This window comes from Portunus trituberculatus, chromosome 24 (genome assembly GCF_017591435.1).
Source record: "Portunus trituberculatus isolate SZX2019 chromosome 24, ASM1759143v1, whole genome shotgun sequence".
NCBI classification, from domain to species: Eukaryota; Metazoa; Arthropoda; class Malacostraca; order Decapoda; family Portunidae; genus Portunus; species Portunus trituberculatus.
In genome coordinates, this window is record NC_059278.1 from 8,080,156 (window position 1) to 8,093,449 (window position 13,294).

A 13,294-nucleotide genomic window follows, 5' to 3' on the forward strand; every position below is an offset into this window, starting at 1 on the left:
TTTTTTTTTTTTTTTTTTTTCTTAGACCCTCTTTACTCGTGCCTTCGTCATATCGCTTTCTTACTCACTCTCCTAATATATTGATTTCTACTTTTCTTTTTCCTTCATTTCTAAGAGATCTCCACAGTAATCACCCTGCTTCCCATCATCCTTACTGGTTTCCTTCTCCGTTCCTAGTACTTCACCTTCGCCTGTAACTTGGTGATATTCTGAAATGCTCTACATAAGTCTGGACCTTCTTTATATTCAAAAGTCTATTTAAAATTACAAATGTTTTTAAGGATAATTTTTTGATGGTGCTAGTGACAGATTAACAGGATTTCTATTTTATTAGAAGAAAAGTCACTCGTTAGAACCCAACTAATCATTTCTCTATTCTTTGAAAGTAGTCGCGGTAAGAGAGTAAAACGTTTATTTATTTATTCTTTTATATTTTTGCGACCTATTAACAAGCTTTCTACATTATCAAAAGGAGAGACACTTTTGATAACCCGGCTATTCATCTCTATGGCCTTGAAAAATAGTCATTGTGAGAGAGCCAAGTGATTTTAAAAGTGTTCTTATAGTTCTAGAGACAAATTAACAAGATTTTTACATTATTAAAAGGAGAAAAATTTGAGAACCTTGCTAATCATATGTGTCCTTGGAAAATGGTCGTGGTGAGAGCGAAGGGATTTTGCGAATGTTTTCATAGTTCCAAAGACAAAGTAACAAGATTTCTACATCATTAAAAGGAAAAAAAAACACTCGAGAACCTGGCTAATCATCTCTGTGGCCTTCAAAAACAGTCATGCTGAGAGAGAGAGAGAGAGAGAGAGAGAGAGAGAGAGAGAGAGCATTATTTAATACCGGGCTTAGTTTCTGGACCTTCGGTAGTGAATACAGTAGCTCTCTACTACAGATTACTGCTTATCGGAACAAATTACCTTCCATTACCACATTAGTTTGCCGCCCCTCACCTACTTTGCTTCCACATGGCATAGATAATTTGTTAACGTTTTGCCTAGTCTCCAAGGCTGTGGTATGAAAGTATTAAAATTCTCTCTCTCTCTCTCTCTCTCTCTCTCTCTCTCTCTCTCTCTCTCTCTCTCTCTTAGCGGTGGCGCAATGTTAAGAGGCTGATCCCGGTGGACATCTTTGAGTACATGTCTTGATAGAGTGTAGATCAGTATCTGTCCCATGATAAGGTAGAGATAATGAAACGAGTGTCCTGTTTATAAACTTTTCTCGGTATTCCCATTTGAGAGTGACTGACCGACTTTGTAGACATTGTAAGGGGGACGTGACTGCATCGATGTGCGTGCCATGCAGAGCGATGCATGCCTGGAGAAAGAATGCGTGTGCTTGAATGATTGGTACTTGTACAGCGCGAACACACACACACACACACACACACACACACACACACACACACACACACACACACACACACACACACACACACACACACACACACACACACACACACACACACACACACACACACACACACACACACACACGAACCTGGTTTAGCTAATTCATGAGTTGCGCAAGTTCTCGTGTCTGGATCGTTAGGGAGAATCATTTTTTCAACATTATCGAGCGTCGCGCCAACAACGGACTGTCGACACTAAGAACGCTGAGATGCACCGAGGAGCGTCGACTTCCCTGCCATAATTCCACCTCCAGGCAACTATGGAGAGTAACAACACTAAAGAAGGAAGTGGAACAGGGAGAAAAGGCAACTCAGATCGAAACTTCGATTTTTCATGAAGCCGTTCTTTCATGCGTGACTGAAGTTGAATATCGTTATTGCATGTAACCTTTGCTGGAAGTCTTCTGATCCCTAAGGGTTCTTTGGTTTCTCTCTCTCTCTCTCTCTCTCTCTCTCTCTCTCTCTCTCTCTCTCTCTCTCTCTCTCTCTCTCTCTCTTTACCCGAGTTTTTTTGTTTTTTTCCCCTTCTCGTTCTCGTTCTCCCTTATCTCTCTCTCTCTCTCTCTCTCTCTCTCTCTCTCTCTCTCTCTCTCTCTCTCTCTCTCTCTCTCTCTCTCTCTCTCTCTCTCTCTCTCCTTCTCTCCTGCCCTTCTCCCTGCCCTTCTTCTTCTTCTTCTTCTTCTTCTTCTTCTTCTTCTTCTTCTTCTTCTTCTTCTTCTTCTTCTTCTTCTTCTTCTTCTTCTTCTCTGCTTTCTTTTACTTCTCCTTCTCTTTTCTTTTTCCTTTTCGTCCTCTTTCTTTTCCTCCTCCTCCTCCTCCTCCTCCTCCTCCTCCTCCTCCTCCTCCTCCTCCTCCTCTTCTTCCTCCTTTCATTGAGTAATACAGTGGTGCTTGATAATTTTTCGTAGATCTAATTAATCGAGGCGTTGTTGTTTCGCTGTCTGACGTCACAGGCACCTCCTTCGCCGCCTCTTCATGACTGAGATGACGAGTCCACACTTTTCTTTTCCGTTGGAGTCTGTTGTACTTTGGGAGAAATAAAACGTGTGACTTGACTTTTTTGTTTGGGTGTGGAAAAGTAGTATGGTGGTGCACTGACCAACTGTGTTAGTGAGTGAGTGAGAAAATGTAGGAAAGATGGAGGTAATGAAGAAGAGAAAAGCGAAGAAGAGAATTTTTCTTGTAAAAGAAGGACATTTTGTACCTTGATGATATTATGGAGATTCTGTTCAAGTTATTTTATATGCAGAAACATTAATTTTGGTGCTACATGATCAGGTATAGTCTTAGACTGAGGTAGCAAATACCATTTTGGTTTCCTCCTCCGCTCCTATTGCTTCACCTTTGTCAGTAACTTCTCATCTCAATACTCTTAAGACTGGCCAAAAAGGATGAAGGCACCAACCTTCTCATTAAAATAAGTAGCTGGGAACAATGATGTTTGTTTATTGTATTCAGACTCCTGTCAGTGGCAGTCAAGTAGTCTCCGTTGTTCTGTTGCAAATCTTATGAATTGTGATGCCTGAATTCGAGTACCTAAGATAGATTATATTCAAGGCTCATGCGAAATAAATCACGGTGAGATTATCTAATCTGCCAACAGTTCCAGTGACGATGAGAAAATAACTAGAAAGCTTTACAGAAAACTTTGAATACTTAGAAATATAGTAGTGTATCTTATTTCTTTACCGTTTTCTTCAAACTAAGATGTAAGAAAGGTGGAATAACTAAAGTAAAGAGGTTGCTTATCTCTTGTCCCTTCGACGCGTTTCCACTGTCAAGAAACAAAAGAGGAGGAGGATTGCCCGCCTTCACGCAATTTGCCTTTGTTATTAGGAATTAGGTTTATGTATTTTTTTTATAAATGCTTCAACTTAATTCAAACTCAGATTCCTGTCTGTCCTGCACAGCCATTACAGCTAAGTCAGACAGGCATCTATATCTCTCTCATGGTAGAGTGAACTTCATGGACTTCTTAATACACTATAGCAAACACCACCTTCACTGGAACCTGGAAGCGTGATGGCTGTGCCTCACATTATACATAAACGGAAGACTAATTTTGTAGTAGATGCTTCCGTTTGACATCAGCGTGAGTGTGAGTGTGAGTGACCCTAGATTTGTTGCAGGTGCCGGCCGGGAACATCACGAGGAACATTTCGGGTATGTAGAGGTACGTCCCGGCGCCCACATGTTCTGGGTGATGTACCATACGGACCTACCAGGCAACCATACTGAACACCCGCTCATCATGTGGCTCCAGGGCGGCCCAGGTGCTTCAGGGGTCGGTTACGGCAATTTTGAAGAGCTGGGACCTTTTGACATCAACGGCAACGCGAGGGAGCACGCCTGGGTGAGTATCCTGACTACGCGACCTAGACATGTCCTCGGAGCTGACCTATAATAATAATAATAATTAAAGTTTATTGTCATATTACACATACAGTAACAATTTAGAAAAAAAAAAACTGCCCAAACACACCGATTAACATGACAAAGAGGACTAGATACCCGAAGGTATATGTGTCCTAACATACTCTTATTGAGATTAAAAATAATCTCAAAACAGACAGGCGGGAAGAAACGGAAAAGAATATAATGGTATTTATAACTAAATAACTAAATAAATAATAATAATGATGATGATGATAATAATAATAATAATAATAATAATAATAATAATAATAATAATAATAATAATAATAACAATAATAATAATGAATAATTACAATACTTAATACTAAATGATATCAATGATGATAATAAAATAGATACTTGATGATAAAGATAATAAATTGATAATACATAACGATAATGATGAGAACCATAAGTAATAATAATATTAATATTAATAACAGAATTAGTAAGAATGATAATAATAACAGTAATAATAATAATAATAATAATAATAATAATAATAATAATAATATCAATAATAATACCTAATAATAATATAATAATGATAATAACAACAACAATCTAGATAGCATTTGACTATTAAGCATCACTGCTATATTTTTCCAATAAAAAAGTCTTCAGTTTATGCTTGAAAGTTGAAATGTTACAATTATACGGGATGGATTTGGACACATAATAATTGCCCCTTTATATCTGAAAGTATTTTGAAACAAAGTTGTTCTACATTGTGGTACATGTATTTCTTGATTATGCCTTGTTGAATGAGAATGAACCTGTATGTTTCTAATAATCATATCATTAAATATTAAGGGTAATCTGTTGTTACTAAATTTATACATTAATTTACTTATAGCAAATACATAAATCTTTTCGAGAGGTAATATTTGAAGAGATAAGAATAATGGTTAGGTGTGCTCTCTATAACTGGCAGAAGCAATTATTCTGATGGCTTTTTTTTGCAACTTGAATACAGTATCAAAGTAACATCTGCTAACTGTTCCCCAAACTTCAATTCCATATAACAAATATGGATAGATAAAACTATTATAGATTGTGACAAGTGTTGATTTATCTAAAAGTTTCTTTACTTTTGATAGTATCCCAACTCTTTTAGCAATTTTGTTTTTTGTTAATTTAATTTGTTCAGACCAAGACAATGTAGAATCAATAATAACACCTAAAAATTTTATATAATTAACCCTTTCAATTACTTTATTGTTTAAGTATACATTGCAATTTAATGAAAATTTTCTACCCTTAGTATGGAATATAATGTATTTGGTTTTATCTATGTTCAGGGACAGTTTGTTTATATTTATCCAATCCATTATTCTTAGCATTTCCCTATTTATTTTAATGATCATATCATTAATGTGGTTACCCTCTAAGAAAATGTTAATATTGTCGGCAAAAAGTATAGGGGTGAGCGTGGTAGAAACATTGGCTATGTCGTTTACATACAGTAGAAACAATAGGGGGCCTAAAATTGATCCCTGAGGTACACCACATGTAACACCTATGGTGAAGGAGCTAACATCATTATACGAAACATATTGTGATCTACTAGTAAGGTAGCTTGCGATCCAGTCATGTGCAACTCCCCTGATTCCATATTTATACAGTTTTCTTAACAAAATTGTATGATTAATATTATCAAAGGCTTTGCTAAAGTCTAAGAAGATCCCTACACTCTTGTTTTGTTCCTCACCATGAGAGAATGCGGAGCCAATTGATTTATCTTAACGATGTCTGTCCGTTTTTCTGTTATTTACATGAATTTCCCCTTTTTTCACTTATTGTCAAGCAGATATTTTACAATGGCAGCATTACTGTGGAACTCAGTGGTTTTTGCTGTCACCACCTGCATAGTAAGGATGGTAACAGAAACACAACTGGCATTTAGCACTATGGTTTGCACTTACTTGCCCACCATCTTTCAAATGTTTGGAGTGCTCTCTCTCTCTCTCTCTCTCTCTCTCTCTCTCTCTCTCTCTCTCTCTCTCTCGAAAATACATCAAAGCTAAACATTAATGCTATGAATGCGTTATTCTTTAATCCTATATACATGAGTGCAAAGTCTCAAGTCCCAGGTCACCAGTGACTAATGGTGTTAGCGTTGTCTCGACAGACCAAGAAAGCCAACCTGCTGTTCGTGGACAACCCGGTGGGTACTGGGTATAGTTACGTGGAGGACATTTCGTTGCTCACAACCAACAATGCCATAATTGCCTCAGACCTGGTAGCAGTTATCAAATCCGTCTTCACCCAATACACAGATATGCAAATCATGCCATTCTACGTTTTTGCCGAGTCATATGGAGGAAAAATGACCGTCGACTTCGCTCTTGAGTTTGAAAAGGTAGGAATCATGCAGTATGTTGGTGGTGGAGGAAAAGAATCGTGACTAAGTCCTGAAAACACGTGAAGCGTGCATGAGTTGAGGAAAACTAAGCTAATCCTTACTTCCCTTTCACGTAACTCTTGCCCTCTGTTTCAGGCCATTAAGAACGGCGAGGTAGTGAGCGATTTCCGCGGCGTGGCCCTCGGGGATTCCTGGATCAGCCCTATGGACTCTGTGAACACCTGGGGCACTTTCCTCTACCAAATGGTGAGTGTCCCCCATTACACGTGATTAACGCTAAAGATCGTTGATTCAGATTTGAACAGGAAAGAACGACATGCAGGGCTACATCTGTGCGGAGTAACACCATAGGTTGATTTCTCCTTAGGGAATCGTCAACCGAAATGGATTGGAAGCGATCGACAGTGCTGCTGCAGAAGCACAAGCTGCCGTGGACGCCGGGCGATGGATTGAGGCCACCAACAAATGGAGCTACGCCGAGTACGTGGTGATGGAATACGGCAACAACGTTAATTTTTACAATGTGTTGGCCAAGAATGATATCTACAGACTGAAGAAGGACACCAACGCAACCGAACTTTCCTTCATGTCGTCCCATGTTCGTTAGTATCTTTTTTTTTCTTTTTTCTTTTTTTTTTTTTTTTGAGTGTATATAATTAGATACTACAAAAAAACTCAGCCTTCGTGAACTTTATTTCTTATCTTTTTTGTGGTGTATCCTTGAGGGGGTTGGGTGGCTTAGCTGGTTAAAGTGGCTTGTGTTCGGACCTCTGGTCTAGGCGGCCCGGGTTCGAATCCTTGCCTAACCTAGTTGCCCGGTGGGAGATGTGGAGTTCTCCCGTTAAACCTAGCTGTGCCTTATGACCTAAGCTGTTGCGGCGCCTAATGGAATATATTCCATTTTTTCCTTCACGGCGCGAGGTAGGCAGGCTGTACGAGAACCACGTGGAGCACCTGACCCGCGACGCGCTGGGTGACTACATGAACGGCCCGCAGGCGGATGAGTGGGGCATCCCGGAACACGTGAAGTGGGGCAGCCAGGGTGGTTTGGTGTTCGATGCTCTTGCAGGAGACTTCATGAAGCCAGTCATAGAGTCTGGTAGGAAATTATCGTTCCTTCCTTGAACCAGTGTTGATATTTCTTCCATAACCATTTGATTGTACTATTTTCTTCTAAATTTTTAAAGCACGCTGAAGATGACATGTATTTATTTCCATCAGTGGTGAAGCTGTTAACTGAAACAGACCTGGAGGTGGTGGTCTTCACTGGCAACCTGGATCTCATCTGTGATACTCCAGGTACGTAACTTCTCCAATGTCAGAGATTATGAGAGCGAAAGAAAAACTAGTATTACTTGCCTTACTGCTCTTGGCTTCTTTTTACTAATGCACGGACCACTGCCTGTCCTCCCCAGGTACATACAGGTGGATTGAAAACATGGAGTGGTCAGGAAAACCCGAATTTATGGCTGCCTCCAACCAACCTATCACAATCCCCATCTATACTGCCACTGCTGCCACCATTCAGAAGGCAAAGCGATTCTCCTTGTACACCATCATGAACTCAGGACACATGGTGAGGTGCTTACCAGGTTATGATTACAGCATGACTGTTCACATATAAACTTGCATGACCATAGTGTGTGTGTGTGTGTGTGTGTGTGTGTGTGTGTGTGTGTTTCACTGTTTGATCTGCAGTCTCTGACGAGACAGCCAGACGTTATCCTACAGAACGAGATCAGAGCTCATTATTTCCGATCTTCGGATAGGCCTGAGACCAGGCACACCCAACACACCGGGACAACAAGGTCACAACTCCCCGATTTACATCCCGTACCTACTCACTGCTAGGTGAACAGGGGCTACACGTGAAAGGAGACACACCCAAATATCTCCACCCGGCCGGGGAATCGAACCCCGGTCCTCTGGCTTGTAAAGCCAGCGCTCTAACCACTGAGCTACCGGGTGTGTTTGTGTGTGTGTGTGTGTGTGTGTGTATTTACCAAGTTGTATTTACCTAGTTGTAGTTTTACAGGGCCTGGGCTTTATGCTCGTGTGGCCCCGTCTCCATATCTACACTTATCCAATTTTTGTTTAAAACTATGTACACTCGTTGCTGACACCACTTCTTCACTCAAATTGTTCCAAGTCTCAACACATCTTTGCGGGAAACTATATTTTTAACATCTCTCAGACATCTTCCCTTCCTCAGTTTCTTACTATGCGATCTTGTGCTTCTAATGTCATATTCTTCTCTCAGGATTAGTTTCTCATTATCCACTTGATCCATTCCGTTAATCAATTTGTAAACTTGTATCAGACCCCCTCTCTCCCTTCTCTGTTCCAGGGTTGGTAGATCCATAGCTTTTAGTCTCTCCTCATATGTCATCCCTTTAACTTCTGGAACCATTCTTGTAGTCATTTTTTGTGGGGGTCCACACAACTTCTGCATATTCCAGTCTGGGTCTTATTATAGTATTTATCAATTTCTTCGTCATTTCTTTGTCCATGTAGTGAAATGCTAGTCCAATATTCCTTATCAAATTATATGTCTCTGAAAATTCTATCAATATGGCTTACCGGTTGATTGTTTTCTTCCATCGTCACTCCCAAATCCTTTTCCTTTTTTCCTTTTTCTAGTTCTACTCCATCTCCCATCTTATAGATTCCCACTGTTCGTCTTTCACTTTTTCCCATTTCCATGACATGGCTTTTGTCCACATTGAATTCCATTTCCCATTTTTACTCCATTTCCAGATCTTGTTTAAGTCTTCCTGCAGTATTTCACAATTCTCTTTTTGTTTTATGACTCTGCACAGTGTGTGTGTGTGTGTGTGTGTGTGTGTGTGTGTGTGTGTGTGTGTGTGTGTGTGTGTGTGTGTGTGTGTTTGATAATTATAATAATAAGTTAAAAAAAAAAGAGAAAAGGAATAGGAGGAGGAGGAAAATAAACCATTCATTTGAAAAACAGTAACGAAATTGAAAATATACAAAGGATTGGAGGAGGCTTAACAATATACGTAGGGAAACTAGCAATAATGTGTGTGTGTGTGTGTGTGTGTGTGTGTGTGTGTGTGTGTGTGTGTGTGTGTGTGTGTGTGTGTGTGTGTGTGTGTGTGTGCGTGTGACTCATTTGATGTTCTTTCCCTAGGTACCGATTGACGCCCCTGAGATGGCCCTCGAGATGTTGGATATGATCTTTAGGTCGTCGAAGAAAACATCGAAGCAAGGAAAAACCGATAAGCATGAAGCACCTAAGCAGGACGCCACAGAACCTAAAGAAAAGTCTGTACAGGAAAAACTTAGTTTGAAGTACCTAAAAGCAGAGGCACTAAAGCAGGAGGCTAAGAAGGAGCAGGAGGCAGCCAAGCAAGTGAAGGAAGAGAAGTCGCAAGAGGAGAGCGAGGAGATCAGCCAGGAGGAACCCAAGACGCAGAAAGGAAAGAAAGATGACAAAAAGAAGGAAGTGTCTCAGGAGAAGAAGGTACCTAAAGAAAAGCCGCCTAAAAAGTCATCCAAGGAAGAAAAAGTAACTAAGCAGGAGAAACAGAAACAAGAAAAGCAGAAGCAGGAGAAATCACCCAAGCAGGAAGAGTTTAAACAGAAGGAAAACAAACACGAGGCAGCTCCAAAGCAAGAGAAATACAAGCAGAAAGTAGCCAGACCAGACAAGTACAAGCAGAAGACACCTGAACAAAAGGAAAAGAAGCAGGAAAAGGCTCCCAGGAAGAAGGAACCTGAGCAGAAGCCCCTCAAGCAAGAAGCCAAGAAAGTTATCAACAAGGCCAAAGCAAAGGTTGTAGCTTCCCGCCAGCAGCAGCAGCAGCAGCAACAGCAGCGGGACCGCCCAATTGGTCACAACCCCGGGCCATTCCCTGACGCCCCTCGTAGACGTTAGGGTGGTCCGGACCTTGTCTCGTCTCGCCTCAGTGCAATTACTCGCAGGAAACTTCTAGCAACAACATTCTAAATTAAAGAAAAATGGTTTGAAGACGGCTGTCTGTTAGAAGAGCATATACTAAGATTTTATATTTCAATCTAAAACTTAAGTTGAGTGAATGTTTAGTAATAAATATTGTTCGACTTTGCATAAATTGTTTTTTGTCAGTGCTTTGATTGGCTTGACTTCTTGACAAATGCTCATGTCTCGTATCCTTGTTGAGTTTCTCTCCTCCCCATCGCCCTCATCGACAGCGGCAGAACAACAAAGTCTCTCGCTACTACGACACAAGGAAGACTTATCAAACTTCGCCTTAGGGGAAGTTTGTTGAAGATTCATTTATAATCCCTAGTCCCTTGTAACTGAAAGCTTCATGTTGAACTTTTCTTGGTAATTATGATGTTTCCTCTGTACAATCTCAGAGGCTTTACACTCATGCTTACACTTCATCAGGTACAGTGTGTGTGTGTGTGTGTGTGTGTGTGTGTGTGTGTGTGTGTGTGTGTGTGTGTGTGTGTGTGTGTGTGTGTGAGCAATGCGATAACTACTTTTGGTGTGTTTTTTGTCATGATCCATGGAATTTACAGCAAGAATTGTATAATAATATCCTGGATTTCTTTTACTTTGGTGATGTGATTATTTGCTATGCCACGTACAAAAGCAAATAAATAAAAGTGGTGTTGCTGTTCCCTGTTTTTATTCATTCAGGAACAATTAAATGATATCATAACATCAGCCCCAGCAAGACGTGGACGGGTTCATAGACACGAGCTGCTCCAACACAAGCCACAGGAATCACCACGGCAGGACAGAACCATCGTAGTTGAGCAGGACGCCGTTTTGTTTTTCATTGATGCTCACGATCACAGGCAACATCTGGGAAACGCTGTCCTCGGGTGTGAGCAGCGCCTCTGAGGAACCCATGTCGGTGCGGACCCAACCAGGGTGTATCGCCACGAACAGTAACCCTTTCGTGCTGGGATCCTCCGCCAGAATTTTAGTGACCATATTTAGAGCCGTCTGTGTATGGGGAAGATAAACATGCGGGGTCAGAGTATCATTACTTATTAGGAAGATTTGTCCCATAACCTTATTTTTTTTCTTAAGAAATATGACTATTAACAAATTATATTGATTCAGGGTCATCACAGACTTTTTCTTTTATTTCGAACACTGCAGTTTAATCTCTCTCTCTCTCTCTCTCTCTCTCTCTCTCTCTCTCTCTCTCTCTCTCTCTCTCTCTCTCTCTCTCTGTTACACTGTCTGTTGCTTTACTATAAATATGCTTGTCAAATGTTCGAGCTCACTACCTGGACATTAAGATGCAACTGGTGGTGGTGGTAAAGAGGAAGAGTAACGGCGGGAGTGAGGGGGAGGGAGGGAGAAGGTGGTTGTTACCTTGAGTGTCAGTGAGTGATGGGAGTGAGAGACCGGCTCACCTTGCTGGAGCGGTATGCATAAATGCCGTGTCTGTTTAGAGAGGTGCCCATGCTAGCCATAATAGAAGAAATGTTCACCACGATCGCACGAGACTCACCCGTCGCCGCTGCCACCTTCAGCTGTGGAAGCAAGGCCTGCGGGAAGAACGATAGCAGCAAGCAATTTAAAACAATGCATGGAAGTTAAGATTTTTGTGAACTATAAATCTGTCTTTCATGTTGATTGTGACCAGTGAGGTTATCAAGGATTACTAAACTGCTATTTATTGAAGGTAAAATCTCCATTTGCTGTGATGTTAGACGACACTTAAGACTAGTCTCTTCTGGAATCCAAATATCTTGCGTTGTGGCTGACACACTCAGCCATGCACACTTGATTGGTTTAGATGCCACATCTAGTTACGAATGATCTCCTTAGCTACATCTCACCTCCTGCGTTCGTCACATGTTGTTTAGTATAGAAAGCATTAACAGTAAACAGCCATTTATCGAGACAAATGCCACATGACTTGTAAAGTAAACCGGTATTTTCTGAAGTGAATAACTAGGAACTTGATGTTTAATAACTTGACATTTTACAATATATGAACACGAAATAAGGTTGCCTCTAGATGAAACAAGTCAACATTGAAAAGCCCTATCATATGTATTACGCTGCACAGTCCGTTCCTCAAGTTCTTAACACGCACACACCTTGATCAGCATGAGTGGAGCAATGGTGTTGGTCTCAAGGACATTCCGAAACATCTCCGGCTCTACGTTTCCCAGAGGCACTCCGAACGTCTGAGTAGAGCACTTTTCCATAATCCCGGCGTTGTTCACCAACAGGTTGAGGCCCAGACTCCCCACGGCAGCTTTCACCTCCTCCATCACACGCGGCAGTGACTTGTTGTCTACCACATCTGTTCACAGCAACAGCATTGGTCTTCAAGTGTGTGTGTGTGTGTGTGTGTGTGTGTGTGTGTGTGTGTGTGTGTGTGTCCTGTCAGCCAGGATAGAACCAGAAATAATGGTTTCAATCTTGAAAAATTAGGTTTAAGAAAAGAGATAAAAAGGAACTGGTTCTCCAATAGAGGTTAAAGAATTGAACGGACTCAGTAATCTGGTTGTCAGTGATAAGTCAATAGGGAACTTAAAAGAAGATGATGAGACAAATATATGAACTGGGAGGATAGCAGGAAATAGGTAGGTGTGTTCATACAGGGACCGCTGCGTGTATTAGGCCTGATGGCCTCGTGCATCTCTCTCTCTCTCTCTCTCTCTCTCTCTCTCTCTCTCTCTCTCTCTCTCTCTCTCTCTCTCTCTCTCTCTCTCTCTGTGTGTGTGTGTGTGTGTGTGTGTGTGTGTGAGTGTGTGTGTGTATCTATCTGTCTATCTATATCTATTTATCTGTCTCTCTCTCTCTCTCTCTCTCTCTCTCTCTATATATATATATATATATATATATATATATATATATATATATATATATATATATATATATATATATATATATATATATATATATAGGTAGTATACACCTACCGAAACATTAACTTACTCCCAGAGAGATCTAACAGCACTAGTTCAGGGGGTGCTGTGAACCTTCCCTTAAAGCTAGTTGTGATCTCACTGAACGTTTCCCTTTGTGTCTCACAACTCAAGGGGGGAGTCACAGCCTACCCTCTAAAGACAACTCTCCTTTTTCACACAAAACTACATGCACTTACTACACATAC

At 40.8% G+C, this 13,294-nt stretch overlaps 2 protein-coding genes and 1 non-coding gene across 3 annotated transcripts in view; 1 reads left to right on the top strand and 2 right to left on the bottom strand.

Annotated features, from left to right (window-relative positions):
• LOC123508230 (retinoid-inducible serine carboxypeptidase-like) overlaps window positions 1-10,823 on the top strand; it is a 12,365-nt gene extending 1,542 nt beyond the window's left edge. The window contains exons 2-9 of the mRNA XM_045261784.1: window positions 3,547-3,770; window positions 5,964-6,194; window positions 6,333-6,443; window positions 6,565-6,799; window positions 7,123-7,296; window positions 7,419-7,496; window positions 7,613-7,773; window positions 9,349-10,823. Coding sequence (XP_045117719.1) covers window positions 3,547-3,770; window positions 5,964-6,194; window positions 6,333-6,443; window positions 6,565-6,799; window positions 7,123-7,296; window positions 7,419-7,496; window positions 7,613-7,773; window positions 9,349-10,095 — 1,961 coding nt within the window. The 3' untranslated portion in view covers window positions 10,096-10,823. The remainder of the gene's footprint in view (window positions 1-3,546; window positions 3,771-5,963; window positions 6,195-6,332; window positions 6,444-6,564; window positions 6,800-7,122; window positions 7,297-7,418; window positions 7,497-7,612; window positions 7,774-9,348) is intronic.
• Trnav-uac lies at window positions 8,092-8,165 on the bottom strand. The gene has a single exon. It is a non-coding gene; the product is annotated as a tRNA-Val (tRNA).
• Window positions 10,596-12,474, bottom strand: LOC123508231 (C-factor-like). Its single transcript, XM_045261785.1, has 3 exons — window positions 12,270-12,474; window positions 11,577-11,711; window positions 10,596-11,157 (listed from the first exon to the last, which is right to left on the bottom strand). The coding sequence occupies exons 1-3, from the start codon at window positions 12,444-12,446 to the stop codon at window positions 10,933-10,935; spliced, it is 537 nt and encodes a 178-aa protein (XP_045117720.1). The 5' UTR covers window positions 12,447-12,474; the 3' UTR covers window positions 10,596-10,932.
• Window positions 12,475-13,294: the final 820 nt, after the last annotated feature.

Coding starts and splice junctions, on each gene's coding strand:
- LOC123508231 (XM_045261785.1), bottom strand. CDS start 12,446: ATGGAGGAGGTGAAAGCTGCCGTGGGGAGTCTGGGCCTCAACCTGTTG. Junction 11,712..12,269: donor CTCCACTCATGCTGATCAAG/GTGTGTGCGTGT, acceptor TTCTTCCCGCAG/GCCTTGCTTCCACAGCTGAA. Junction 11,158..11,576: donor ATGCATACCGCTCCAGCAAG/GTGAGCCGGTCT, acceptor CCCCATACACAG/ACGGCTCTAAATATGGTCAC.